Genomic DNA, 27,514 nt, shown 5'->3' on the forward strand with positions numbered 1-27,514 from the left:
AGTGAATTGATCTCGATGAGATTTACAGTCTACTGTATATAAAGATTAGCAGCACTTCATTAATCAATATCGTGGGTAATTATCTGAAACTTTTTATCCAATCAGATCTTCGGTCAGCAGAAAAAGAAAACGAACTGGCTTTTATGGCCTGTCCTAAAATACACAAAAAGTAGTTCACTGAATTCTTAAATGTTGTAAGCAATAAAGTTAAATAAGACACATTATTCTTTCAGCGCATAGCACTCAGGATGAGAAAAAAGGTTTACCTTTCTACAACAAAGGATAGAACTGAAAATAGCAAGATACATTTTCAAAAGCAAGACAAATCCACCACAACCTTTAGTCCATTTGGTGTAACTGAATTCAAACAACATATCCGTCTTGCTTCTTTTTTAAATTATAGTCTATAATACGGGAGAGGCATTTGTCAGCTTTGTCAATGTTACAAGTCACTTCCAAAACGATTTTTTGTACGAATGTGAACAGCCAAGGGATAAGCTAAGTCTGATCCCCTAATCAAACTCTTGTGTTCATTCATACCCCCCGAGCCTCTTAAGATTTCCTGTTTAGAAGTGAGCAGGGTAACTTTATAGCATAAATAACAGAAAAGCTGGTGAGACCCTTCAGTATAATGCTGTGGCCTGGTCTTGATTATGAAAAGGTTTGATTTTTTAACTGTGCACAAAAAGAGTAACGTTGCTAATATTTAAGTATGATTTTATTGAGGGGTTATCAGATTGTAAAGCTTTTTATGAAAAATGTTGAAAAACACATAATGTACTGTTTACATTTTTTTGACTCTATGGGAAACCAAGAAAAAGTTAAAAAGAGAAAACAGAATGTTAGTATATATATATAAAAGTCAAGAGATATTGTACAATTCTGTTTGCTGTGTTGCAAAAATAGTATTTTTGCTCTGGAATCAGTTCAGAGGTTTCATGTTTAGTCTTAAACAGAGAAGACTACAAGAGGTCTACAAAGACATTGACAAATGGAAAATATGGCAAAGCACAAATAAAACCGAAAACAAGAGTTACTTCTTTATACAAAGGGTTATGTGATGTGCTGGTGAAGCCAGTGCCCTGGGTTCATTCAAGAAATAGCAGATAGGGCAGAAGGCCTCTACTTGTTTGTAACCTCTTGTTCTTTACGAAAAGGCTTGTTCATTCTGAACAAGCAGTCAGTGTTTCACTCATCAGAACAAGAAAGTGGTTGTAGGAGCCCAGGATGAGCTTCTAGTTCATGAAAGGCTGTGGCGGCCCATGTTGGAGACCGGATCCCTGTGCGGGAGAGGGATGTTGCTGAGCTCAGTAAAGGTGGTGTGAGACAGAGGCGTGCAGGCAGGCAGACCAGCTGAGGCAGCCAGTGAGTCCTGGCTGCGCAGCCAGGAAGCCGCGCAGAGGTGGCAGAGCTGCAGGTGCGCAGCTGTGATCGCTGCAGGCAAGAAAGACAAGAGCGGAAATTCAGGTAGGATTGCCGACAGGCAGGAAGTCAAAGCACTGGAGAGGAGAAATACTATTGGGCGGTCGGGGTCGATTACTGGAGACGAAACAGAGCCGAAGGGGAGAGAGAAAACACCAAGTGACATAGCCAGGGCTAAGGCTGAGCACTGCAATGACAGTGAAGTGGGATTTAATATCATTCCGATAATCAGGCGAGTGCTGTTTAATTATGGGACGTGGTGTAGACACTCTGCCTGATCGTGTTGTCAGTGGAACGGGCAGGTTGGGTGATCGATTAGCTGATTGGCCAGCAGCTGAGGTGTAACTGGCGCTGCCCTGAGCGTGATCATTACTGCTCATTGATGAAGGCCTCCACCCACAGTCTTTACAACAGTAAAACAGTCTTTACAACAGGACAACAGAATTAGGGTTTTATAGGTCTGCCAGCTCCTTCTTCAGGGCTTTTAATTATTAGCCTGGGCTAAGTGTTTTCTTTCTCCTGAAACTGAGTCAGGCCACACAGATTGGACCCAATACTGCTATAAAAGCAGCAGAGAAAGAGAATGGATGTTTAATGATTTGAGCTGATGTAGGTGTCCTTGCTATTCCGTGGCTTTAAAATGCAAAAGAAAAGCCTGTAAAAGAAGCCAATTAATCAACTACAAGTTGGTTCTGCCTTCAGCTCAGGTTTTCTCTATACACCGATTTTGTTTGTTCATGGAAATCTTTATCATTTTTTTTCTCTGCAGACTTTTCAACAGTTGTTTATAAAATCCTTACCTGATCTTTCCATTAATTTAAGGCTTCAGTGCAGAAGCTGCCCAGCCATGTTCCTAAAGCCAGTATTCTGGCTTCTTCCAAGGAGACGGCTGGATGAGATCCTGGGATCAATTAAGAACCTGAAAACCAAAGGGGCTGGATGAGCTGACTGGGCCTCTTTCTTTTGTAACCATTCTTAATTTCAATCAGTTAAGCTTTTCCCAAAGGTATGGACTGGGTTCTTAAGCCCAGACCTGGCCATCTGATATAATTCAAACAAATACGTCTCAGATGAAGTTTGCTTGGCTGTTGAGAGTGCAGCAGTCTGAAGTTACACAGGGCTTCACACGTTCCCCAGATCTCAAGGCTTGCACTTGCAATTAGCACTGCTAATGCATCACATTATTGCAGCGCGTTTGTTCATGAAAACATTAGCGGTAAGAAATGGGACTTTGAAGGGAGCATTGGTTCTGGAGTTAAAAAAATTAAATTGAATTCATTGTGCCATTGATGTGTTAATTCTGCGTGACATTGTAGTCTTTTTTCCTGGGCAGACGAATTCTGTTTAATCTCCCTGTTAAGTTGTTTTTTATGCACTGTGAAGATTAATGATCCTCTGTCCCTCCTCTCTGTCACATAGATTCCGTCTTGGTTATGTTTAAAATAAAATAAATAGCTTTCATGTGGTTTCAGAGGCCATATCACTGACGTAAACCAGATTATATACTGTATATAGAAAACAAAACATCAGTGTTAAAAGTAAGTGAAGCTGAAACATCTCAAAATACTGTAAATGCACTGCTATACTGTGCTCAGGGCTGGCATTCTGGGAATTCTTACTATCTTCTGTTACTTTGGTATTCTTTAATGGTTTGAAAAGTTGCAGAAATAAGCAGTGAGCAGTTTGTGATTGATAGAATTTTAAATGGAAATTAATTTGTGTGAGCTCGCCGAATTGAGAGCTTCTCTCTTCACTGTTCTCTCTCTGGTCTTCCAGCTGCCTTAGTTGTGTTTTAGCACACAGGAACCTGTGGAAACACTCCACCGTGCTCCCAGAAATCACGGCATCTGTCTGTGGCAATGATTCAGCAATTGTATTCAACAATATTGTGAAATTCAGTTCAGTTTGATGTTTTTACAGTCAGGGGGCTAATTGGAAGTGAAGAATACCATTATAATACCAAGTTAAACAACGGTTGTAAATCATTATTTCAGCAGTTAGAATAAAGGATTAGATCTCCTCCCCTGGAACCAGGCCTTTCTCCATGTGCGCCCACTGAAGAGCTCATCAAGGCATCCCTCCGAACTGTTCCTTCTGCTCTCCTTTCTTCATTTTCTTCAGCCTGCTTCCAGCGGGCTTTCTTCAGCACGGGCTGTGACTCTGTCTGTGTTCGCTCCAGCTTTGGTGCCATCTGTCTGCAAGAATCGTGTCTTTGTGTTGATGCCTTAGCTTTGTGTGGTGCCGATTGTGCCACTCTGGGCGTGTATCATGATATAAAGTAAGACAGTTAGCAGTAAACATCAGGAGAGGACTGAAGCCCTGGGATAGATGTGCAGACTAGGGAACAGAATTATGCAGTGCATTAAGGTGAATAATGAGGCATTATAAATGAGCAAAAACATACACAGGATTTCTGTTTCTATAGTTAGAAATGTAAATAGTGGTGCACAAAGCCAAGAGACATGCCATACGGAGAGAAAATGTTTACTGTATACAGTAGGATGATTCCCTTGCTGCTTCATTTCAGTAACTGAATGAATGGGTGCTCACAGAGAAATGCAGAGATTGCTCTCTGTTATTGTTGCTGGTGCTGTTATTATTGACTCATATTTCTTTATTCCAGCCCTGCTGTGCCTTGTTGTCCTGTGTTGCAGGTTTTCATGCAGAATCACAAAGCTTTTCTGCTGCAACACATTGTTTAGTTGCCCTTATCGCCAGTGACTCTCACTGCCGACAATCAATGAGATCCTGTTAGAAAAGAAAAGGAACAAGGGGGTATTCAAGTTAAACAGCCCCCTGCTGGGGGAAAAATGTGTTCCTTTTCAATCCGGTGACGTGAAAGCAGAGATCTGGCCTCCAGCCTTTAGCATTCAGAGTCCTGTGCAGCTCTGACAGCTTGCATATTGCACCAGATCCTTCAGAGTGGCGCTGATAGTATTGCCATATTATTTACATTGGTGTCAAGCCATTCAGGGCACCCCCACTTATCAGTGGTCTGACATTCCCTGCTGTGTAGTCCTGACAGCTGTACAGTCTGTGGGATACACATCCCTCTCTTGTATCCCCTCTGACTCTCCCTCCACCCCTTTCTGTGTTTTAGCCTTAATCTTTTGTCTTTCACTGTCACACTCACATTCGTTTTCTCCTGCTGCCTCTCCTTCTCAACTCTCATATCTTTTTCTCCCTTTCACTGCTCTCTGTGACTCTGGGTGTGTGATTCCTCTCTCTCCATGAGTCCTTTGCTCTCAAATTTGTTTCTTTTACTCTCTTCCTCCTTCCCTTGTCCACTTTCTGTGTCCTTTAAATGTGCCCCCTGTTAAGTCACTCAGTTCAGCTATCACCCCTCTGCGTGTTGACTTCAGATAACGAACATGCTGGTGTGTGTGAGGCTCCTAGAGACGCTGTAGCAAACACTGTGTTCATGCCTCCTGCTTTGTGAGCTTGGTGTTTTAGCATTTCAGTATACCGGGCTCTGTACTGTGTCTCATTTCTTTTCTTGTTTTCATATGCCATTGCTCTAGTGTTTCATTTTTTATTTTATGTGTATATACAGTTTATATATAAGACTGATAAAGGCTCTGTGATGTACTCCAGGTTTAAATGATTAAAAACACATTATACAATGTTTCAGACAAAAGTCCTTCTCTGCCTGAAATCAAAATTTTCTTTCCCAATGCTTTATTTTGTACATAGACTAATCCAGCTTCCTCTGCAACATGCATACACACATACAGTATGATACAAAGCAGACCAGATGTTATCCATTTATACAAAACATTTGTCACTTGTTACAGCTGCTCTAAGCCATACCATGTGAACTGAACTAGCGGAGACAGTGTGACCTGCTTCAGAGCTCAAGGCTCCACACTGTGCAGCTTCCGCATTGTGTGCTGAGAGCCACACACTTGAATTGCTGCGTATTCCAATTAAACTTTAGCCCACAACTCAAAGCAAGGGTGCTGGCAAGAATAAATTGACATCACTGGACAGTATCTCTTTGCAGCAGTGAGCACTGTGCACCAGCAGGATACCTGCCCTGGGAACAGAGACGGCACTGAGTGTTGATGGGATTGAGTGAAATGTGTCATAAAACAGCCAATTCCCTCAGGACAACATGAGTGAATCCATCTAAAAAGCTAGCTTAATTAAACAGGCTGGTATAAATTAGTGTTTTACAGCAAGCGAGGCCTGTATGTTTACAAGATTAATTGAACCATTTTTCATACCTGAGAGGTCATCAGGGAGCGGAGGGGCTGCCAGGCAGAGAGCAGATGGATGGCGCTGGGCAGAGCACACTGTGGAGAGAGAATGACTGAGCAGCCGAGGATGAGCGAGGATGTGGGAGTGTGTCTGTGCACAAGGTGTGGTTTGATTTAGTTCGGCCGCAGTCCAGCAAGAGCAGTGCATTCTTCTTGTCCTGGGAATACAAGAGGAGTTCAAACTGAGAAAAGGCAACCTGGCCCATGTTTTGAAGGTTCTTAAAGAATCTGTTTCAACACTTTGGCTGGACAGTTTGTTCCAGATGCCCACACCAATTTTTACACTTGAGTGCCCTGTTTGCAGAATTCGGGTCCCTTTTTCTGGACTAGTCCATGGGACCGACTGTTAATACATATTTCTCAATTTGAATACTTGCAACACTTATTGTGTTCTGGGGTAAAGCAAAGAAACCAGTTTCACTATTATGTAATTTACCCTCCTTACAGGCAGAGAGTATGAGACTCAAAGGATGCATCTATGCTGTAACTGGTTTTATCGGCTTGGCTATAAAAGTGCCGCGCAATTAGTTGGACTTTAAAGATGCACAAATGAGACCTGTTCCTAAGCAGCTCAGATAAGTGGGACTGTGTGGACTTCTGACTTCTAATTTAGGCACTAAAAAAAGATAAAGACAAGAATTGCAATCATCACTTTCACTGTATCAGAACTCCCTGTAGGGCTGAAAGAATGCTGAGGAAAAATGTAATTTCTCACTGTGCATCTGTTTTTCTCCTCACTGTCGGAAACAGGTCTGTGTTGGCCAAGCTCACTCTTCCACAACTGTTAATTCTTCCTAGGAGACGGGGTGGTGAAACAGTATCACATAGGCCTCTGCAGAAAATAATGAAGCCTGGCTTGGAGAGAGGGAAGAAGCAAAAAACAAAATAAAAATGTCTAAGAGCATTGGAGCACAAAATAAATGGCAGGAAGACATTTATTTGTTTATATGGCAGTAAGAGAGCACTTTGAAAATGAACTCACTTAAGCTGCTTTCTCCCCAAAACCTCACTGTCATCAAGGGGAATCAGAGAAACACAAGAGCAAATTGCACTATTCGAGCTCCACCCGTAAACACATTAAGGAGTTGCCAGTCCAGGGAGCGAGAAAGAAAAATGTTCGGCAGAACGTGGCTCCTTGCATCCATAAGTGCATGAGGCTGGTCTGGTGTGGGAGCAGGTGGGCGTGGCAGTCGGCGATATCTGGACTCGGTCAGCTCGTGTGTCTGGAGGCGATGAGTTCATTGTCACGCCTCTTTCTGACACGGATTTTGTGTTTGCAATTTATCTTTACTAAACTTACTGTAGTTTATTTCCACAAATCATTTAAATGGTTTATTTAAAATGGTGTAGTGATGGGAAGACCATGGAAACATGAACAGAATCTATATTTTATCATACTTTTCCTTTACGATTAACCATACTTAAGTATGTTTTTAAAATGTTTTATTCCTAGTTTATTTTGCTAGCGTTCAAATTGTTTTGATTAACCTTGGCTTTTATTTTAACGTGTGACTCCCGTGCCCTTGGCAGCTGCCGGAGAGCGGGTTCCTGGGCGTGTGTGTGTGTGTATCTGTGAGAGAGAGGAGCTTTTAGAGAGCAAATAGGAGCAGAAGCAGCAAGAGGCTGCAGTGAAGTGAGAGTCTCCCCGAGCTCTTTCAAGGTCTCTGCACTGGGACTCCGACCAGGTGTCATCAACCAGTCAGACTGCAAAGTCTCCCCTGTGTTTCAACACGTTTGTTCTTTATCCGCCCGTGCACAAAATCCCATCCAGTTGATAAAGAAGGCTAAAGCAGTACCGAACACAAAAATCTGAGAACTTGCTAATTAGTTTCAGTTGATTGGTTGTAATTATTTATCCTCTTGTTAATGATAGAGCCCCAGTCATCTTCATCACCCTCACTGGGGTGAGGAGCTCACCCTCATCCACTTCTCTCCTCCTGCCACTGCCTGGCGATGTGGTGTTAAGCTTCACTGCACAACATTTGATTTCGTAGCAGCGAGGGAATCTGACACCTCCGACGAGAACTCAGCTAACCTTTGCAGAAGGGGAACTGAAAGACTCCTGTGACACTTTACAACTTGATTGTCCTGTCATCTTACTCAGGAGAATGAGGTGCAGGGGATGAATCTCTGACAGCTTAAGTTTTATTTGGTAGATAATGTACTTATTTGTGCTGGACTGGTGACCCATCCAGGATGGAGACCTACCATGTATCCAGTGCTCATGGGATTGCAGCCCTGACCGGGAAGGAACTGGGTTCTTGTGATGGATGGGTGGGCAATGTACTTATTTATGAAAAGCTGTTAAAGCTGGTTCAGAAAAACAATACATTTCATTTTATCGTTTTTCTCAATTTCCATGTGTTATTTTCTGAATTAATTGTATAGCATTCCCTTCACTGTTATGTGTTCTTGAAGGAGTTTAAAATCTGAAAAGAAATAACAGTTTTGGAAATTGATTGTGTGCCAAGAGTAGTCTGACAGTCTCACCCATTTACACCATCTAAGCCCTCACAGTCAATTTAGATAATAGAATTCTATTAGCGATGTGTGAGGGTTAATAACTAATAGAAGCCTTTAAATTAATAATCCTTTCTTTGTGCTTTTCTCAGCAGCATGTTCAGCAATATTAGTGAAACCAATGAATTCTTAAGAGCTCAATAGAAATTCTCTTATTCTCAAGGCTGCCTATAGTTTGCTTTCAAGCGTATTTCCAACCATGAGACATGCACGGAAAGAATAAAGGATGGGCCTCAAAGGGTTTATTTCACACCTTATTTCTAAAGTATATTTTTTATGAGCTCTTAATTTTTTGAGTGCTTTGTTTTTTTTTAGTTAAGGGGGGAATCAAGAAAATACAACCAAATCAATGAAACTTGTTAATTATTTTGCTTTCTTTTTTTGTTTATAGGCCTGAACCCACTTTCCTTTGACCCAGCCTCCAACAATGAGCCTTTGCAGTTCACCAACTCCAGTGGGCCTCTAGTGACAGATTGCCCGTTAGAGAACGGAGCAGAAAACAGCAAGAAGAGAAAGAGGCCCAGCCTGCCCCCAGGTAAGAGCAGAAAAGGCTGTGTTTAGAGCAGGGTCACAGGGCCGCACGTGTCTTCCTGTGTGTCTGCCTGTATCTCTGAATGCCTCCATTACAGTTTGTCACTCCCCGGATACTATATCTGTGCACACCACATGAACATACTACTCATGTGCATGTTGTTGAGACATGTTCTGCGTCTAACTTGCCAAAATCAGAGCTAAAGTTGTTTAAGCAGTTGTAAACGGCACTCTGGTCCCAGTATTTCTAATGATATTAATAGTGGAGTTCCTCTATGAGGTGGTTGCTGGAGGTGTCTGTCTAGCTACAGTACATTATAGGCATTAAAACTCTTATCTGCTCTCAGACACTGCAGAGGAACATTATAGGCAGGTGACAGAGGCACGTGCCTGTATTATTTTCCCTAACAACCTCCTCCCTCCTTCACAACCTCTTACCGTCAGTGTCAAGCAACACATAAAAAATGGCTTTTTAGCCTATTAACTGCAGATGACCTACAGATGGGAGACTAATATGCCATGCATAAATTCATTCCGCCTCATTGTCAGAAGTTATTTTTGCTAATGCGTGCATTGAATTAACTAGCTGAAAATAATAATTAAAGAATTAATTTCTAGTTAATTGTATTATAAAGGGAAGAGAAAAAAGACTCTCTTGAAGAATAAGAGTTGGGCTGTCTCATTTTCAGTGCTGTCATGCTGATTGACATTAAGCGGCCATCATTAACATTGCGAGTGTTAAATAATGAACCTTACAGCCTTTGAATGATTCATGCCCTTTCGAAATGTACTGTATGTTGAACATTCATAACCCTGTACCATCATACAGAGCTTGCACCTCCACTTTCCAGGTTATTTTAGGTCATTTCATGGCAAAAAACATTAGTGCTCCTAATTTGAATTTAGAAATCACAGGAAGAAACACTGCTTCTGTTTATTTGGCTTTTATTGTTCGGAATCTTTAAACACAAAGATGTTTGCACAACGGGAATAAGCAAAAGGCCGCCAGTCACAAAGGTTATCATTCAGTCTTATGCAGCATCAAGAGCTTGGTGCTGAAGATGGGTTTGTGTGTTTGATTACACCACACTTACCTGTTGGCTGGGGTTGATGTGTGTGTCTTGATTACCGGTGCTCGTCAGCTGGAGTTAGGAACAGGGAGTGTGGACGTCCTGCACAGATCTGCAAGGGCACGTGGGGCCACGTGAGCCGAGAGCCACGGGGTCAGTGGGCTGTTGGTGTGGCTGGCCGGGTCACCTGGCCTGCCTGGAGAATTGCAGGGCTGGCCGCTGATGTGCTGCAGCTCCTGTGGTGGGGGTTGACTAGCTTTGATGTACCTCATCGCACAGCAGTGACCTCTCCTGAGCAGGAGCCTGGTGAGGGCAGAGGCAGACTGCCATATTAACTGCTGATTCATATCACTGCAGTATAAAAAACCCCGCCTCTCTCCGTCTGTCTGTGGTTTGTAATATAATTCGCCCTTGGGCTATCTCTGGGCCAGCCTTTATTGCACTGCCCTGGGCCGGCTCTCCTGGGATGCAGATCTGGCTCAGTTCCCATGGTCCACAATCGGGGCTGTTTTCCTCTACAGCGTGCGTGTGTGGATAGCAGGACGTGCACAGAGTTACCATTTTATTTAACTCCTCTGTGACCAATAGATCGTGCTTCGGAGAGGTCAGGGTAGGTGGAAGTCTGCAGAAGGTGAGGCAGTGGTCTGTAACAGGTTTGGCACCAGCTCCTTCTCAATCTGAGGAGCAGAGATGAATATGCCCAGAGGTCACTGGAATAACACAAGACACTGAAATCCCTCAGACAACTGAAGGCTGTTGGCAAGAACCATCACTGAATGCAGACATGTGCATGACGTGTGACATGTGACACAAGTCAAGACAAGGTGATTTAGTGCAAATCTAATCTGTCCATTTTATGTCAAGGCAAAGGAAGGATTTGATTGCAAAAAGGGTTTGCTTAGAAAGAAAATCATAAAAAGTTTTAAGAATTCAGCATTTGAAAGGTGCTCCCTCTCATAGTGCTGTTAGAGTATTGAGCCAGTATCACCTTGCAACAGTGACAGGGACACTATACTGTAAATAGGCTCCGTCCTTCGAATGAGACGTAAAACCGAGGTCCTAACTCTGTGGTCATTAAAAATCCCAGGGTGCTTCTCGAAAAGAGTAGGGGTGTAACCCTGGCCAAATTTCCCTTCTTATAAGCCCCATCTCTGAACTGGCTTCATCAGTCTGCTCTGCTCCCCACTGAGAGCTGGTGTGCGGTGAGCATATTGGCGCACTATGGCTGCCGTCGCATCATCCGGGTGGGGCTGCACGCTGGTGGTGGTGGAGGGGATCCCCATTACTTGTAAAGCGCTTTAAATGTGGAGTGTCCAGAAAAACGCTATATAAATGTAAAGAATTATTATTATAATAGAGTACAGCTGGGAGCTTGCCTTCCAATTTTAAGTAAGAAATTGCTTGTGTTCTTATAGATGACATCATTATCTTGGGAGATGTACCACAGATAGTTTTGAGGTAGTTTAGTTTTGAGGTCGGAGGAAGTTGCATTTTTTATAAGTAACCCCTTATTGTTTTCCATTGTGATAAGTACGTTTTTACTCGACAGAAAACACTGGGGGTATGTCAGTCGTTTCATCTGTGGTTGTCCTGTAGTAGAGTTTACGTTCTGAGCCTGACAGTGGCTGCTTTTGGTTGGTAACTTTCGGTACGCAGGCTGTATCTGAGCTGTTGCTGTAGAATTTCTGTGATGCCTGTGCTCTCCTCCTGTTATTGACTTGCATGTAATTAATCTATTCTAAATATGAAAGCATTGAAAAAAATAGCAAAGCATCTGTAGAGCTATAGATTATGTCTTTTTAATGTGCTTTTGCAATAAAGGAAGGACTGAAAACTCTCCCACTATACGGGAAAAAAGATGTCACACAGGTTTAGCCTAATTAGCACTGATGCAGATTTATCCTCATTAAAGAATTATAACTGAAGGCTCCATCTCATTACTTTAAGCACTCAATTAAGTGCCCCCTTCTGGAGGAGCCTGTAGTCCTGATATCTGGGTGTCTGATAATCATGCAAGAAACATTGAGTCCTACAACAAAACTTCGACCAGACTCGGAAGGCTTGTCGCTAATTGGGTGCTGGAGTATGAGTAAGTCTGTTAATTGGTGTGCATTTCAGGTAGTTGCCATTGTTTACTAAAATAATTTCTCCAGAGCATGCATTTCTGTTCAAGGCAAAAAGTAAATATATGACGTTCATTGCAATAAAAGTATTTTTTAAAAATGCCCCCCCCACCATTTGTTGAAAAATTATCTTAAAAGACTTTAAAAAACCAGAGCCGCATGTAAACTGAGTATTTCGGCATGTTGGTCTTTTTGATTAGCAAATGTTGCACCCATGTGTAGTGTTTTACATACACTAGTGCAGCAGTTCAGAGAGTCCCTTAGATTGCTGTAAAACTGCAGCTCAGCATTAGGACTCGTGAGCCCTCTGCTTTTGCTTTTTACTGGTTCAGATTGCCAAGCCACAGAATTTAAATAATAACACGGGGAAGTGGTTTGAGGGCATGCAGCAGCACCGCATTTTGATGCTTTTGATTTTGCTGTAATTTAATGGTACTATGTGTTCCATTTCATTTAAACATTACAAAAGAAGGCTGTTTTAAAAACAGTTTGCACCCTTCTTTTAGCAGAATGACATCATGTGCTGTGAATCACGCCTGGAAGCCATCACTTGAGCTGTGTGGCTTTTTTATTCCCGTTTAAATGAAGTCGTCTTTTTAAGTAAGGAGTGGCAGCTTATGCAGAAGAGCAGTGGGCTGTCCTCGTTATTGCTGATGAGCGCAGCTCTTGACCACGGCTGAATCTACTGTGACAGGGTATTCCAGGGCTCGTTGTCTCTGCTTTTGTCTTTTGCGGTTTGAGGAAAATCAGGTGATGTATTTGATCAGCCCCCGCAGAGTACGACGCTCGTACACAGGTAGAGAAAAATGTGAAATTTGTCTTCAGTCATTATAATCAGGTCCTCCAGCAATGTTGAGTATTAAAAGGAAAAAGATTGCTGATTTGCCTTCAAGTGTTGGAATGGTACTTTTTTATGCCCTTCCGTAATAATGTTAGCAATAACCTCCAGTTTGTGCAGCTCTAGATAGTGAAAATAAGCAACTGTTAAAAGTGTCTCCTAAAGGCTTGGTAAATCCATCCAGACAGGTATTATAAAATCAGGCTACAGCAGTTTGTTTTCACTCCTGCTTTCCGGCTGAACACAGGTGAGCAGCGTCAGGGGGCCGAGACAGAGGGCAATCGGGGGGGGATCTGGAAGCTTCACCACCTGTCTGCTCAGGGCTCACTGGTTCCTGCGGGGGGCGCTAATGGCTGAGCGAGTGAGCTGGCGTCCCGCTTGCCCAGCAGGGACAGGAACGTGGGAATAAGCACCAGCACGCTTCCCGCTGGTGTTCCTCCGGATGAATGTTTAATGATCCAGCTGCGAAGTGCTGGAAAGGACGCCCTCGGAGGCGGATGGGCTCGGGCCGCCAGCGGGTGGAAGCACTCCTGCCTGCGCCTGAGCGGTGGTGCGGCTCTCCATCCCAGACTCCCCCTCCGTCCACTCGGCCGTCCCCTGGCTTCCCGTCACCAGGCTGTGTGAGTTAAAGCAGGGGCTGTTATACTATCCAGCAGGACTGAGCTGCCCTTCCAGACTCCTGTTTCTCTGCTTGTCACGCAGCTCTCTGCACCTCCCCCTCCCCCGGCTCTCTCCACATTTTTCCTTTCTGACCGTGACCTTAATTTCCAGACAAACAAGCACTGATGGAGTTTTGTTACTTTTATTCTTTTTTAATTTTCTTTTGCCAAATAGTCTTTGAAAATTTGTATTTGCTTTTAGCCTTGGAACTCCTCACATTTTTGTGTTCATGCATTTATTTATGTTGCAGTGTCTTTAATCAGCAGTTTTCCCATTGAAACCCCAGGAGCCATTTTCAGTTAACCAGCGAAACACAAACAGTCGGTGCAAATGAATGTATGTGGCTCAAGTTTGCAGAGAACAATATGAGTTACTTCTGTTCCTGCTCTCTCTTTTTGAAGGCCAAGTGTTCTCATTTTCTAGTTCCGAGCCAAGATCTGAGCACACCACTCAGTGAGAGAGATAAATTGTGAGAATTACTTCTTCGATATTGTTTAACAAAGAGGAAGGTTAGACAGAGAGTATGAATTTTGATATCAGCAGCTTCCAGAACAGAGATTCCTGATATAGGAGACTTGGCAGTACCTCTGTAATGACACTGTTCTTGACAAAGAACAGAATAAATGCCACTTTCTCTCCCTATTTGATCCCTTTTGAGCTCAGAATCTGTTGGAGTGCATAAGGTTCACTTTCAGATTTTCACTTATCTCCCTCCTAGGTTTCCTGGCTTTTCCTTTATTTATAGAGCCTCTGGATTGCACTGGGGAATTAAAATGTCATATTATGATGGAAATGTTGAACAATCTTGTTGAAATAACAACTGGAACAATTTTTAGTTGGAGATGTGGAAAGTATTGACAATCTGATAACATCTTTGGTATAATAACTAGAAAAAGAGGTTTCACCACTAGAACAGCATCAAGATAGAAAACCATCAGTAATCTACTAACAAAGGGAACAAGAGAGGACAATTTTGTCATTGATTCTGTTCTTCTGGACTACAGAAGGGTGTGTGGATTGTAAACCCTGCCACACTGCCACACTGGGTAAAAACAAGCGCTGTTTGGGGAGATCCTGTAATGGAAGATCACCTGTGTGTAAATCAATACCTCAACCTTTGTGAACCTCACACAAGTGAAGTCCCATGATGAATAAAATATTAGATGCAGTTTTGATCACAAAGAGATTCCTGGTCACCTCAGGCTGCGTGTGTCTCTGCTCTCTCCTTCTTGGGCCTCTCTCCATGCCTCGCACGGCCTTGCACGGCCTCGCACGCAGCTGCCAGGCGAATGGGCTTCAGGGTGTATTTTCTTACCGTTGCGACTGTGTATTTACAGAAAACAAAAATTTCTGGTCATCCCTGCCTGGAATGAGCAGCCTGGTGATTTACGTACCTTGTCGCTGAAAAACAGCTTGATATCGAATGAACCCGTCACGTCTATATGATACTGCTCCATTACATCTCAAGATCTGAGCGCTCCAGGCTTCTGTATCTGACTATTTTAATACCGAGAGCCAGAGGACCCAGAACAATTCTTTATTAATGTGCAGAAGTATGATGTGGCTGTTCTCGCCCTGAAGAGCTGGCAGATTCGTGCTGCTGAGTTCTGTCTTCAGGGACAGGCAGACGATGGGGCCTCCCCGCCTTTTCCATTCACTGAGGCGAACACAGGAGATATCAGTATTTTCACTGAAACATTAACTGCACACTTACAGGAAAGAAATAACTATGTGAGATATTTTTTTTCTGTAGCCCTTTAAGATATAGTCTTTGGAATGCAAATGAGCTGACATATCTTAAACTATACTAGGCTGTACCGTTTCAAAGCTGATGGGAAATTCTGCTTTTTGTTTTGTTTTTTAAATTGTTAATTATTTTTTCTGGCCAAAATTCTGTATGAAACTCATACATTTTCAGATTTCTTTTGTGCTCAAAAATAATATTCCATCCAATATGAAATAAAGTGATCTTGAAAAGGGTAGAACTACCTTCATATTGAATGTAATTTCTTCTGGTTGTTGGTTTTCAGGAAGTTTTCACATTTAGCACGGTGTGAAGTTTAATGCAATACTGAAAAGCTGTTTAGCATGTTGTTTTTTGCACTAACTTCATTGCCTTCCCTGCCTGAGCACAGGCCAGCAGCTGTGATGCTGAATATGGGGTCAGACTGAATTGAAGAGTAGACCTGAGAGGCAGGTCAGACTGGCTTTAGCACAGCTGGCCTCTACACCACATTGGCCAGCTTTCCAACTGGGACTCCTTTACTAGTCGGGCATTCGTGCACACTCGTAGATCTGTGAACGGTGTTATAACGCAGAAAGGTTGCACCATTAAAAGTGTTTAGGAATGCAGTTTTAACTTCTATTTAAAGGCAATTCAAGTCATTCCAATTTTGTTCTAAAGTTGCCTTTTCTCCCAGCCCTTCGCCAGCTCTTCCACGGCTCTTACTTACAGGCCAGGACCCCTGTTTGTTAAACCCAGAGAAGATCCGGACAGACAGAGAGGCAGCTAGCACTGGCAGGTCTACAGTGTGAAATTCCCCGCTGAGCTTCTCCTCTTTGGCAGCTCAGAGGTTAACAGACTTTTCAGCTTTCCGTTTCTCAGAGCTCCCTAGCCACGCTCTCCGTAATGAAGTTTCCCATTGTAGAACAAGATTAGAGCTTTCTCCTGGGAGGCTTCAGCATATGTTCCATTAAACTCCAGGATACAAAAAAATGTGACTTTACGAGAGAAGTTGAGAGCAGATGTATTTTATTTACCCAGTGAAAGGTTTTGTTTACCAGAAGGAAGGAAAAAAAGAAGAGGAGTAGTTTTGAGTTCAAGGCATTTAATCCCTGATTCCTGTCCCTTCCCATTTCCAGTCCTACTGGAGGGAAGTCCCTGTCACCAGCTGCTGCAGGCTTTCCCTGAGCACCTTTGTTCATCATTCTGGAACTGCGTGAATGTCCTCGCACTGGAGAATCAGCAGCAAACAGGGCTGCTTCTGGTTCTCTTCTGAATAACAGTCAAGGGAGAGGTAACAGTTGCTGTTCTCAAAGTCTTGAAGACCGCGAGTCTTTCAGAGCGTAGAGGAGATTCTTCAGCGCCTCTGAAATTAAAGCCTCTGATATCTACTGCTTAAAAAGCAGATAAAGAAACAATCTCCTCTGCTTACCCGCTGCGAGCTGAGGCAGAGCCGGAGCTAGGCTCATACTGAGGCTGGTGCAGAGGCTGCTCTGTCTTGCTTCACAGCGTGAGCAGAACAGCAACATCACCACCTTCCGTGTCAAGCCAGAGAGACTCTCCCCATAGGCTTGTCTGTTGAAATCAAATTTGGTAAAAGATGTCTTTGTGTAATGGAAAAGCAGACCGTCTGTGTTAAAGACAAATGATAAATTCTGTCTTTATTTCATATCTTTTTTCAGTTTATCAAAGGATGGTCTCCAATGTAGTGAAGAGGGATTTTCACCTATAAAATACTCCACTACTCTGCTCTACTATTTAACAGCGGTGTGAGCCACTCCAGACTCTGCTTCACCTTAATTAAACTGCTCAACCTTGCTGGAGCTGTGGCAAGTTGTTCTTCCATGTTTAGAATCGGTTTTAATTGTAGGTGACATTTACTATAGCATAGCTTGTGTCGTAAGGTTTTATCTGACAGAGCGAGAAAGCACTTCTTTAGCACATGTGTCGTTTCCAAAGAGAGACAAGGGAGCCAAGAAAGTCACACCAAGTTTCTGAAATGCACAATGGCATCTTCTAACTTTGAGGGTGTCTAACTTATTGGTTGCAAGTGCTGAGATTGACGGCTCTGTGATGCAGTCAGCACCGCGGAGGGGGGAATCCTGGCCTCTGGCATGTAAATAAATGCGTGTTTTTAGTTAAGCAAATATTTTAGCTCTTGCAGCTTTCAAACTGTAATTAAGATAATCTTATCCCATGACCTGGCTGTGTTTGCAGGGATCCTTGATGTGCTGCATTGGAGTGTTTTTTATTCAATCTTGTGTAGAGAAATGGGTAAAAGCCAAAACATGTTTATGTATTAATTATGAAAAAAGTGAAATTCACACTTCCATTTGTGAAACTTTGCGAATGAAGTTCGTACCTAGATGAGCACAAAAGAAACGGCTCCTTTGCCAAGAACAAAGACTCATCATTCACCGGCAAATTACAGATCTCTGCTGTTGTAAACGCTGATGAGAAGTTTACTGTGAAGCCCTGCACAGGGCAGATTGTATTTGAGCACATTACACAGCTGAATGAACAGTAAATGTCATCTGCGCAGATAATGTAGCTCGTGCCTTCCTCTCCCAGCATGGGATCATTTTATCAATGTCATTCACCTTGTAGATAGGTGGATAGTCTGGATCCCCTTTAATCCATCGCTGTGCAAACCAAAATATGCTAGACGACTACTCCGACATTAGTGCGCCACCTCTCCTGCCTGTCTCTGTGGAGTAGATCTGTCTCCTCTCCTGCCTGTCTCTGTGGAGTAGATCTGTCTCCTCTCCTGCCTGTCTCTGTGGAGTAGATCTGTTTCCTTATAGGTAGGCCTTCAGCAGGGTGTGTAATAACAGGAATGAACAGCTATTAAATTATTGAAATAAATTTATAAAATAAGGCTTTATAATTCACATTTGTGTGATTTGTAAACATGTAGGTTTAAATAAGTTAGAAACCTGTAGTACTTTTGTGCTGTGCTTGGGACTTAATAGTGTGTGCAATAATGTACCATTTTATACCATGGATTTGTTCATCATGCTTGTCCACACTGTTGGTTGAATTCTCTGCACTTTTGTAATTTAGTCACACCTGTCCTGCAGGGGCAGGCTTGTCCTATTCCTGGCTTCCAGAGCAGAGCGGTTTCCAGGTCACCAGCCAGATCTGCTGGGTCCGTCCTGGCTTGACAGTGTCTGGAAAGACCTGTCAGGATGTGGCGCTACGTTAAGAGAAATAATAAATAAATAAAATTGAATAGTTTAATGCTGTTTGGCCACCTGCTTTCCTTGTGTAATCCTGCAGTTAAAGGACTGATGAATTAGCAGGTTTACTGCTCTCTGTTTTTTTTCCTGGAAGAGGTTAGATTCTGTGTAAGTGTTTCAAAGCAATACCAGTTTCTGTGGAAAAGAACAATATTCCACTGGAACAAGGTCAAAAGCAGTGTTTCCTTCCTAATCCGTTTAGAAAATCACACACTACTGTTTCTTCAGGATCAGAGGCCAAGAACACGAGCTAGCAGAACCTCAAGGGTTCAGTAGAAATGTCTTGGCAGGAGATCCCCCCTTCTGTCGAAATCGTGGTCTGTGCTGTTTCCACACCCATACAACCCCTGTGCCACTGAACAGTTGTCATTAGGTAAGTTTTCATTCTTTAGCCCTGATCTCAGCTGGTAGAACGAAATAGATGTCTAACGAGGACGAGATGCGCTTTCAAGTTTTCCACACCACACGTCTGAAGAAAATGAAGACAAGTGTTTTTCCTTTAGGTGTGGGTTTGAAACCTCAGTGTAGTACAGCTGTTACTGTAGGAAGTGCAAGGAGACAATTGGGTAGTGCCAGGTGGTGGCCAGCAAGTGCTTGCCTGTTTAGTTTGGCTCTGTATGTGTCTAACATACACAGTCTAACAGGTCTGGCAAACTCTCAGTCTACGCAGACAGAAGCGATTAGTATGGGCCTTGTTTGTTACAGACCCCACTGTATTCATTTTGAGTTTTTAAGCATTGTTTTTTTCAGGCCAGCAAGACGTTGTTCCTTAGTGTCTTGTCAGCACTCTCTGATAACTCACAAATATGCATCTTTGCAAATCCCCTGCTGCCTTAAACAGGTCTTTTGTTTCATGTGGCTGCTTCATATAAGAAGATATATAAGAAGAAGATAAGAAGATGTATCTTACAACAGCCACACTCCCTGTCATGTGTGGAATTCATGGAAGCACCTTACAATTCAGATAAAATCACCAAATTAAATGGATGATTTTAGATACTTGATAAAAGTAATAGTAAAAAGTATTAATTTGTAAAAAGGATCAGAACACAATACGTTAAGGGCTGCATTCTTCTGTATTGCATAAGTAAGAAAGTGACCGTCTGCTCTGTGCAGAAGAGAGTGCACAGCCTTCTGATTTTCCACCAGCTGAACCTGTCACTGCTTGGGTTTGGGCTTTCCTTACAGTATGGTTCACAGTGCAGTACCATAGGCAACTGACACCCTGTGCTGTCATTTAGAAATCACCGGGACCTCTCCTTTCAATTAAAACTCGCCGTGCTGGGTGGTCTTTTCTTGGTTTTAAGCAAGAGGATAAGAGTGTATATTGTACCGTGGAGCTGTGCCAACATTTTTTCTTTTCCATTTCTATTTTGACTCTCTCCAAATTGGATGGAGTTCACCTAGCCTAGAGTGTAGGTTATCAAGCACACTGGATACTCCACAATAAGACTCCTGCCCGTTTCTTCTGTTGTATTTTCTCCCTTATCGTACTCCAATTAAAGTCTGAACATTTCATCCCTTTTTATTGGTTGTCTGGCAACAGTTTCTGCTTCCAAGGCCATGCTGATTACCTTTATAAGCATGTGTGTTTATTTTGCTCCGGGCGCTGTAAGACTCTGCAGGCATCTCAGAGCCCTTTTGCGACAGAGCGAGGTTTCGGTTTCTAGCCTGGGATTGTCATTTTTATTTTCAATTTGCACGTTATGTTTTTTTTTAGAATGTTAATTACTTTTTGTTTGCTGTCAGCATTTGACACGTCAGTATTATTTATACTTAAATATTCTTCACCATCTGTTTTTGTGGTTGTTTTTCTTTTCTTTCTGTGTACACTTTTCCTTGGTAACTATATTATTCCCACCGATTTAATGTCCATTGCGTGCCCACATCAATTATTCTGCCGTTTTGTGTGAATGAATCTTTCTCATGTCTCGTGATGAATAATGAATAGCAGGCGAGTCATCCAGCCCTTTGCTTTTTGTCGACTTGTAGTCGGTGTAGGAAATGATGAATTCAAGGTGATTCTAAACAAGGTTATGTGGCTGGGAACAGCGTTTAAAGGGGCAGCAGCCCCTTCTGCCCCAGGAGGCATTAATCTTAGGGCTCCAGCACAGGCCATGTGCTGTGTGTGCGACAGGGCGACGAGCACAGAGGGCTGCAAGTTAATGTGTTTTCTCAGAGGGAGACACCTGAAGAGAAGTGATTCAATAAGAAAGGGCTTCTTTTTTCTGTTTTTCCATACATGTGTTTAACCTCTGCTCTGACAGAACCGTGATGTGAACAGCTATGTTGCAAAACAAATCTGCAAAAACGAACAACAGCAGAATGTTGTTACAGCACGGTTACAGCCAGCCCTCTGCGTAACCACGCCTCTGGTCCCCTGTCGACTCTGTTTCTAGTTTGTTTTGGTGGGTATTGTCATCGCCCTTCTCAGCTGGCAAAGCCCAGACAGAGCCGCATGTTTGACTGGAACGAGTGCAGAATGATCTGAATTTTCAGTGGGAAATCTGGAACACAGACGAGAGGCTGTTTGGCTCGTTCAGCCCGTGTGGTATTAGCTAGTAGCTAATTAATCCAGCCGTCTCATCCAGCTGTTTCTTGAAGGAACCCCGGCAGCAAACACACGAGCAAGAAAACATTAATCAGCGGGGTTGTTTACAGTCATACACTGTAAAATGAGGAGGTTTTAACTAGTCATAGTTGAGCTGTCGATGTCCTCCTCTTAAAGGAGAAATTGAGCAAAAATAAATAAAAACTTAAAATGCAATTAAAGACTTGAATCCAAATAATTCCCTTTTGTTCCAAAATATTGCAGGAGCTTTTACACACGTCATGTTCTTCTGTGGCTTCCAGCAGTTTGTGTTGGTCTGGCAGCAGACCTAGATTATACAATCGATGTGATAAATTATGAGATTATTAATACTAAATGGTAAAGTTAATATTCAGTACTCCTTTCCGATAGTATATATTAATACCATTTCTAAAAAGTAATTTCCTTTGAGCAGAAGAGTGGTTTATTTGCTTGAACATTTTTTAATTAAGAGACTCTTCAGTAGAATGCTTTCAAATTACTTTAAGTGAAATTAATTAGCATATTTAAAACTCGTTTTTTTCTGAGTAACTTTTACTGTGAGACTTTCATGCAGCTGCTGGCATTGTGGTAGTTGTACTGTGTGAAAAAAGTTGTTTTATTCACCTTGAAAAAACATGTTTGTGTGCATTCAGGTAGACAGCACTGTGTTAGACTCTGGTATTTGAATATTTAAGGACACCAAAACAATGCTAACCCTGTCTATGAGCTCTATAAAGACATTGGAGATTACATAGACTGCAAAGAATGTTTGTAAAATGGGGTTTTATCTTTTATTGTGATTTGCTTTTCCTTTTGTCTGAACTGTCAAATGTAATTAAAAATAATATGCAGGTTTGAGGAGAGAATGCTCAGTGTTCCTCAGAAATAAAGAAACTAATTATATTGGTGTACAAGTCTGGAATTAATACAGAAATGATGTCTTTAACCTGTCTTTAAATGTATATATAATGTAATTAAAACTTTAGATTACTTTATGTAAGTTAGAAAACATTTTGGTGACTTTGAATTTCTGCAATCATTTCATTTAAGTCATTTTTGCTTCTGCCTTCACAGTGTAAAGGTCTCTCTGTACGAACACCCACATATGTACAGTGCATCATGATTCACCCTGAAAGCGTCTTACACGCATATTGTGGCTTACTTCATTTACTTAGGCCGGCTGGAAGCACACCAAAGCGCTCAGACAAGTTAAGAGACCAGACCTGAGCCCTCCTGTTTATTTGTTGTTTTAAAGCCCTTGTGTGCTGTCACGCCAACCCAAACAACCCTGAGTGAAGAGCCAAGCTCCCACTTCAACTCCCAACATCCTCTGCTCTCACTACCCAGTGGACAGTTCCTCTGCTTGACAACCCTCAAGAATACTCTTTATATTTATAAACCAAGTCCAATTATAAAACACGTTATTATTCTCTTGGCCTTACTGTACCTCCCCCGTGCCCACTGACTGTCCTGGCACCTCTCGGGCTTCCCTCGCCCATGGAGCTCTGTGCCTGTCTGTGTCGCCATCGCTCTGCAAGCTCCTGCTGCCGACCTGAACTCCCCACGTCAGGGGGACTTCATCATCCTCTTGTCCCAGGAGGGGCAGCGGGCTGTTTCCCTTACACTCCTGTTAACACTCATTAACAAACTCTGGTGCTGTATCTCATCATCCCTCTCCTCCCTGTCCAGTCCCCTGCCTTCCAATACATCCACATCCTGTTTATTTCATAGACTACTGTATTTAGAAATAATTTAGACTCTTCCTCACTCAGAGTAAGGTGTAATGGCTTCCGCTAAGGTACAATGACACTATCTCATTAACTAGAAATGGGAGGACATCGGATTTATTGAAGTACTTAACAAATAAAAAAAAAAAGTTTTCATTTTTTCTTTTACTGAATTTCCAGATAGTAGAATGCTAGTAACATGCACTTGCAGTATGTCTGTCGTGATGGGGCTCACATCTCCTGTTGGAGGCGTTTTCTTCTCCTGCCGATGGGATTATGTGCCAGTGTCAAAACTTGAATAAGTGCTGCGTAACAGATGAACACCTTTTCAGGCCGAAGATGGATTTGTTCAGCAAGCCATTTTTCCATTTTTTTTATTTGTTTCAAATCTTGAGATAAGGGGACAGGCAATGTGGCTTTTGCTAGGCATTTAGGTTGACATGAACTGATTTCATTCTCAGCTCGAAGCAGTTTTGTGTGCAGCTTCTTAACCCCTCAGTGAACTGTAAATATTAAATCTCCATGAAATATACATTTCGTTTTTACAACCCAGCACACACTCCAATATCCATCTCTGTTCTTCATCAAACTCAGCCTTTAGGGGCTGAAGACAGCTTCCCGTAAGGCAGAGTCTGCCAGGAGACATGGCAGTAAAGATGTCAGTCTCCTCAGCCTGTGGCTACTCGCTGCCTGCCTCCGCACACGGATGAATGACCCCACAGCCAGATTCGCACTTAGATGAGGCACCTGAACCGTCTCATTAAGGTGCGAAAAGGGGCTGCACGTTTTCTGGCTATTCCCTCTTAGCGTGGTAAATGATGTGCTTTGCTGTAAATAAAGCCTTTCGGCAGGTATGGAGCGGTCCATTAGGAGGACCTGCGATCCGCAGCCTCGCCTTTAAGGCCAAGGCCTTTACTGGCTTTGTATGCCGTAGGTGTGTGCAGAATGTACGTGACACCTTTATTTTTCAAATGATCTTTTTCTTCTTCTTTAGAATCAGATGTTTGCAGATACTCCCCGGCCTATCTCACCGTGCTGTTTGATATCTTGCTCTGCCTCATGAGCAGTGATGAGAGAGGTGTAACAATGTGTGTGTGTGATGTCTGAGTGTGTCTTTTATATTCCACATGAAAAGCCTCTCTACGGTTCTGTTCTGTAAAGCCTCCCAGTGCAGCCAGTTTCAGGGCAGTGTTGTTAGAAGGACTACTCTGCAGACCTTTAATGAGAAAGTAATTATTGGAAAGCATTCCATGTACTGTATCTGCTCAGACCAAACGGCGCGAAGTAAGTTGTTTTATCCTACGTATAGCTTCTTTGTTTCAAGTCCCTAAAGGAAGAGACAGTCACACTATAGCTTAGCCTAATTCTGCTACATTCACCACATGAGGTTTGGTGAAATGTGCTCTGCAGAGCCAGATCCTATCATGCTAATTGAGTGTTAACCAAGGATTTAATTACTCCTGGACAGATTTCTAAAATGCTTGAAGTTGTCTGTGAAGTACACCATCCATGTGGAAACGGACTTCTCTGCATGTGCTCTTAACCCTTCCAAGGCCATGCAGCTATGGAGAGCAATCGCTGTACATGCCACTCCTTGTGTTCCTGTGCCAAAAGGTGGTTAGGTTATTATTCTTAGGTACTGACAAACTTGTGCTGTCAATAAATGTGAAAGCAGGGTAGGCTGGATTAGAATAAGAACAGTTCAACACTCATGCGTACTGGCAAATCGGGTTGCATTTTTATAATTTAATTGTGAAATAGAATGAAATGCACAAAATGGAACTTACTGATCATTTCTGTGTATGTTCGAAACACGATCAAGAAGATAATGTGAAGCATGTCATGTACTTACATGCACTTACAACACTTAAGCCTGCGCCCTAGCGTTTCAGTGCCGGTGCTACAGGATTCCGGCATGCAAAACCATGCTTTCCTTCGGGCTGTGTTCGGTGAGGCTTAAGCTCTTAGGGGTTTCTGCTCATCAGGGTGTTCCTCTGTACCAGTAACAGTACATTAAGAACAGTCCATTAACTGTACAATAAACCAACATGGGATTCGTCAGCCAAACTCTTTTTTCGAATTCTCGAGCATTTAGACCTCTGTAAAAATTGATCAGCAGAAAGCGCATGGAAGCCGAGGAGAGGAGAATAAACAGAGCGGGAGCGAATTCCCGCCTGCCCCCACTTCTGATCAATCTGTGGGATCGAAAAGGCAAGACGTCTGAAGCCCACTCTCTGTCCTGCCCATCTTGTTCCTTTATTTCTAATGCTCTGTGAGCTCAGGGGGTCAACCAGACTGTCGGGACAGATGCATCTTTTTAATAAATAATAAATACATTTGATCTTTTTGTTGTGCCCAATTACAGATGGTGAGAAGAGCTGTGGGCGGGGGGCTGGGGAGAGGCCCGGCTCTGGGTTACAGCCAGTAACCAGCCAGTCAGTCGCAGCGGAGCTGCTGTTGTGTCAGGGGGCTGCTGGTGACAGATAAGCGCTAGGTTACTGAACTGTTAGCATTTTGTCCGATTCTGCTCCTGACTTTCTTACTGGCTGCGTTTAAAAATTCTGGCAGCAGCAACTGTAAGAACTGAGATAATGCCAACTCTTGGCTGCCAGCAAACAGATTATACACTGTGCTCTTAGCATTGGCATTGCTGTCTCTGTGTCTAACACAAGGACCTGCTGTTGGCATTGAGCCCCTGTGCCCTACAGTAAATATTTATAGGACTAATAGAATAATCAAAAATGAGCCCCCTTTTTCTACTTGCTTTTGTGTAGAATTGGATTTTGTTAATGAGTCTTGTCATAGCTTTTTGTATGTTAAACACCCCTATGAAGGGTGTGTCTAACACAAAATTTGTTTTGCATTCATATTGAATTCCCCTGACATCCCAGCTCAGCTGCTCTACCTTATATTCTTCATCTAACAGTTAATGGCACCTGACATCACCAGCAGGCCTGTCACAATGTACGACACTATACAGGCCACTTTACAAGACTTTCCTGATGTGCTGTTTTGTGCAATGCACAATATGATAATTGAATTAATAATGCCTGCATTGTTACAAGCCTCAAGTGGAATGAAATACTGTAGGACTGCCCTTTTTCATGCATTTCACTTTAAAAAACAAGACGGATTCCCTTTTGCTGGCCTATCTAGAACAGCTGCAAATCAGACATTGATCTGCAATGAGCTTGTAAGTAGGCTCCTCTGTAGCAGGGAGGTAGTGTTCAGTGGAGTATCACACTTTTTCCCATTCTTTTTTTAAAAACCAAGACATGTCATGTTACAGGACAGTGGCATTACAGGCAATCTCGATTAATGATACAAACTGTCAGATACCCATGTGAGAGTGGTAAGTGGCCCAGACCAGCTGGTTAATTATTAAACACCTTGTGTATGGAAACCAAGTTATAGAGCTCAGTTTGTTTTTCTGTTCTGGTTTTCTACACTTGAAGTAAAACCAAACACAAATCTCTTATGGAAGATATGACTATATATTAATTTTGTTTATGTTTTTCCTTTTTCACAGGTAATGACTAAATTTATTCTTAAGAGCCCTATTAATTTTTATTTGCTTTTACAAAATATACCTTCTGAAAACAGGTTGGTATAATTACATAACTGGCAGCTGGCAGTGGGAGCAGTCCCTGGACCAGCAGTGTGTGTGTGTGTGTGTGTGTCTGTGTGTCTGTGTCTGTGTCTGTGTGTGTGTGTGTGTGTGTGAGTGCAGTCCCTGGACCAGCTGTGTGTGAGCAGTCATTGGACCAGAAGTGAGCAGCAGTGAGAGTGTGTGTGTGTGTGGGAAGCAGTCATTGGACCAGCAGTGAATGTGTGTGTGTGTGTGAGCAGTCCCTGGGCCACAGGGGGGTGTGTGTGTGTGTGTGTGTGAGCAGTCCCTGGGCCACAGGGGTGTGTGTGTGTGTGTGAGCAGTCCCTGGGCCACAGGGGTGTGTGTGTGTGAGCAGTCCCTGGGCCACAGGTGTGTATGTGTGTGTGTGAGCAGTCCCTGGGCCAGCAGAGAGTGTGGGCTGGAGCAGTGTGGCTGCTCTCAGTGGGCAGGTGATAGGGCTTGGGGTGACACGGTGGGGCTCTGGGTCAGACAGAGGTGTCTGCCAGGAACAAGCTTGGCTAATGGAGCAGTGGGAACTGGTGGGCAGACTTCCAAACAAAGCACACTGCAGCCACCTGGGAGGGAGGACAGGGACAGACTATCAGGGGGCCCGGGGCTGGTGGGGGCCGGGGTAGTGCTCTGTGTCTTGTGATATCCTCAGGTTTGTAATGCATTCCATATACAGTAGTTCAAGTAGGGAGCTGCATCAGTATGTGTGGGTTGCAAAGGAACAAGTAAAGGTTTATTCCACTCTGAAAAAACAAGAAAACCACAATGTTACAGCTATGGATCCTTCTTCGGGGGTGACACAGCCGAAACATTGTGTTGCATATAAATGGTATGTTCCTATGCTCTGTTTTACCAAAATGACTATCTATATGTTTGTGTTTCTCCCAGCAGTGTTGCAGAATAAAAGGATCTAAAATTTCCTAATTTTGTTTCCCACACTATCCCCAGGGAACAAGTGCTTGCATTTTTTGCATTTTGATATTTGTAAAATCTTAAGCTCTGTTCAGCTGTAGTTACCATGCAGAGGTCACCTGCAGACTTTGTAGGTTTTCTTTTTGACTTGCAGTCTGGTTCCTCTGGTTCCTTATAAGGATGGATCCCGCATTGTGTTTACCTGTTATGGCAGAGGAGTTTATAGATTCCTTTACAGGACGGCAGCTTTCAGTTCAGGGATTGCCTAATTCAAACTCTAGCATTTTGGGGATTTGCTG

General features: G+C 42.9%; 1 protein-coding gene across 8 annotated transcripts in view; it reads left to right on the forward strand.

Annotated features, from left to right (window-relative positions):
* enox2 (ecto-NOX disulfide-thiol exchanger 2) overlaps positions 1-27,514 on the forward strand; it is a 187,275-nt gene that overhangs the window by 98,384 nt on the left and 61,377 nt on the right. For all 8 annotated transcript variants that reach the window (XR_011190298.1, XR_011190299.1, XM_069193814.1 and 5 more), the window contains one exon: positions 8,593-8,736. Coding sequence is in view for 6 of the 8 variants with exons in the window: in XM_069193814.1 (XP_069049915.1) it covers positions 8,593-8,736 (144 nt within the window). In the remaining 2 variants the exon portion in view is untranslated. The remainder of the gene's footprint in view (positions 1-8,592; positions 8,737-27,514) is intronic.

Source organism: Lepisosteus oculatus, chromosome 8 (genome assembly GCF_040954835.1).
Source record: "Lepisosteus oculatus isolate fLepOcu1 chromosome 8, fLepOcu1.hap2, whole genome shotgun sequence".
Taxonomy (NCBI): Eukaryota; Metazoa; Chordata; class Actinopteri; order Semionotiformes; family Lepisosteidae; genus Lepisosteus; species Lepisosteus oculatus.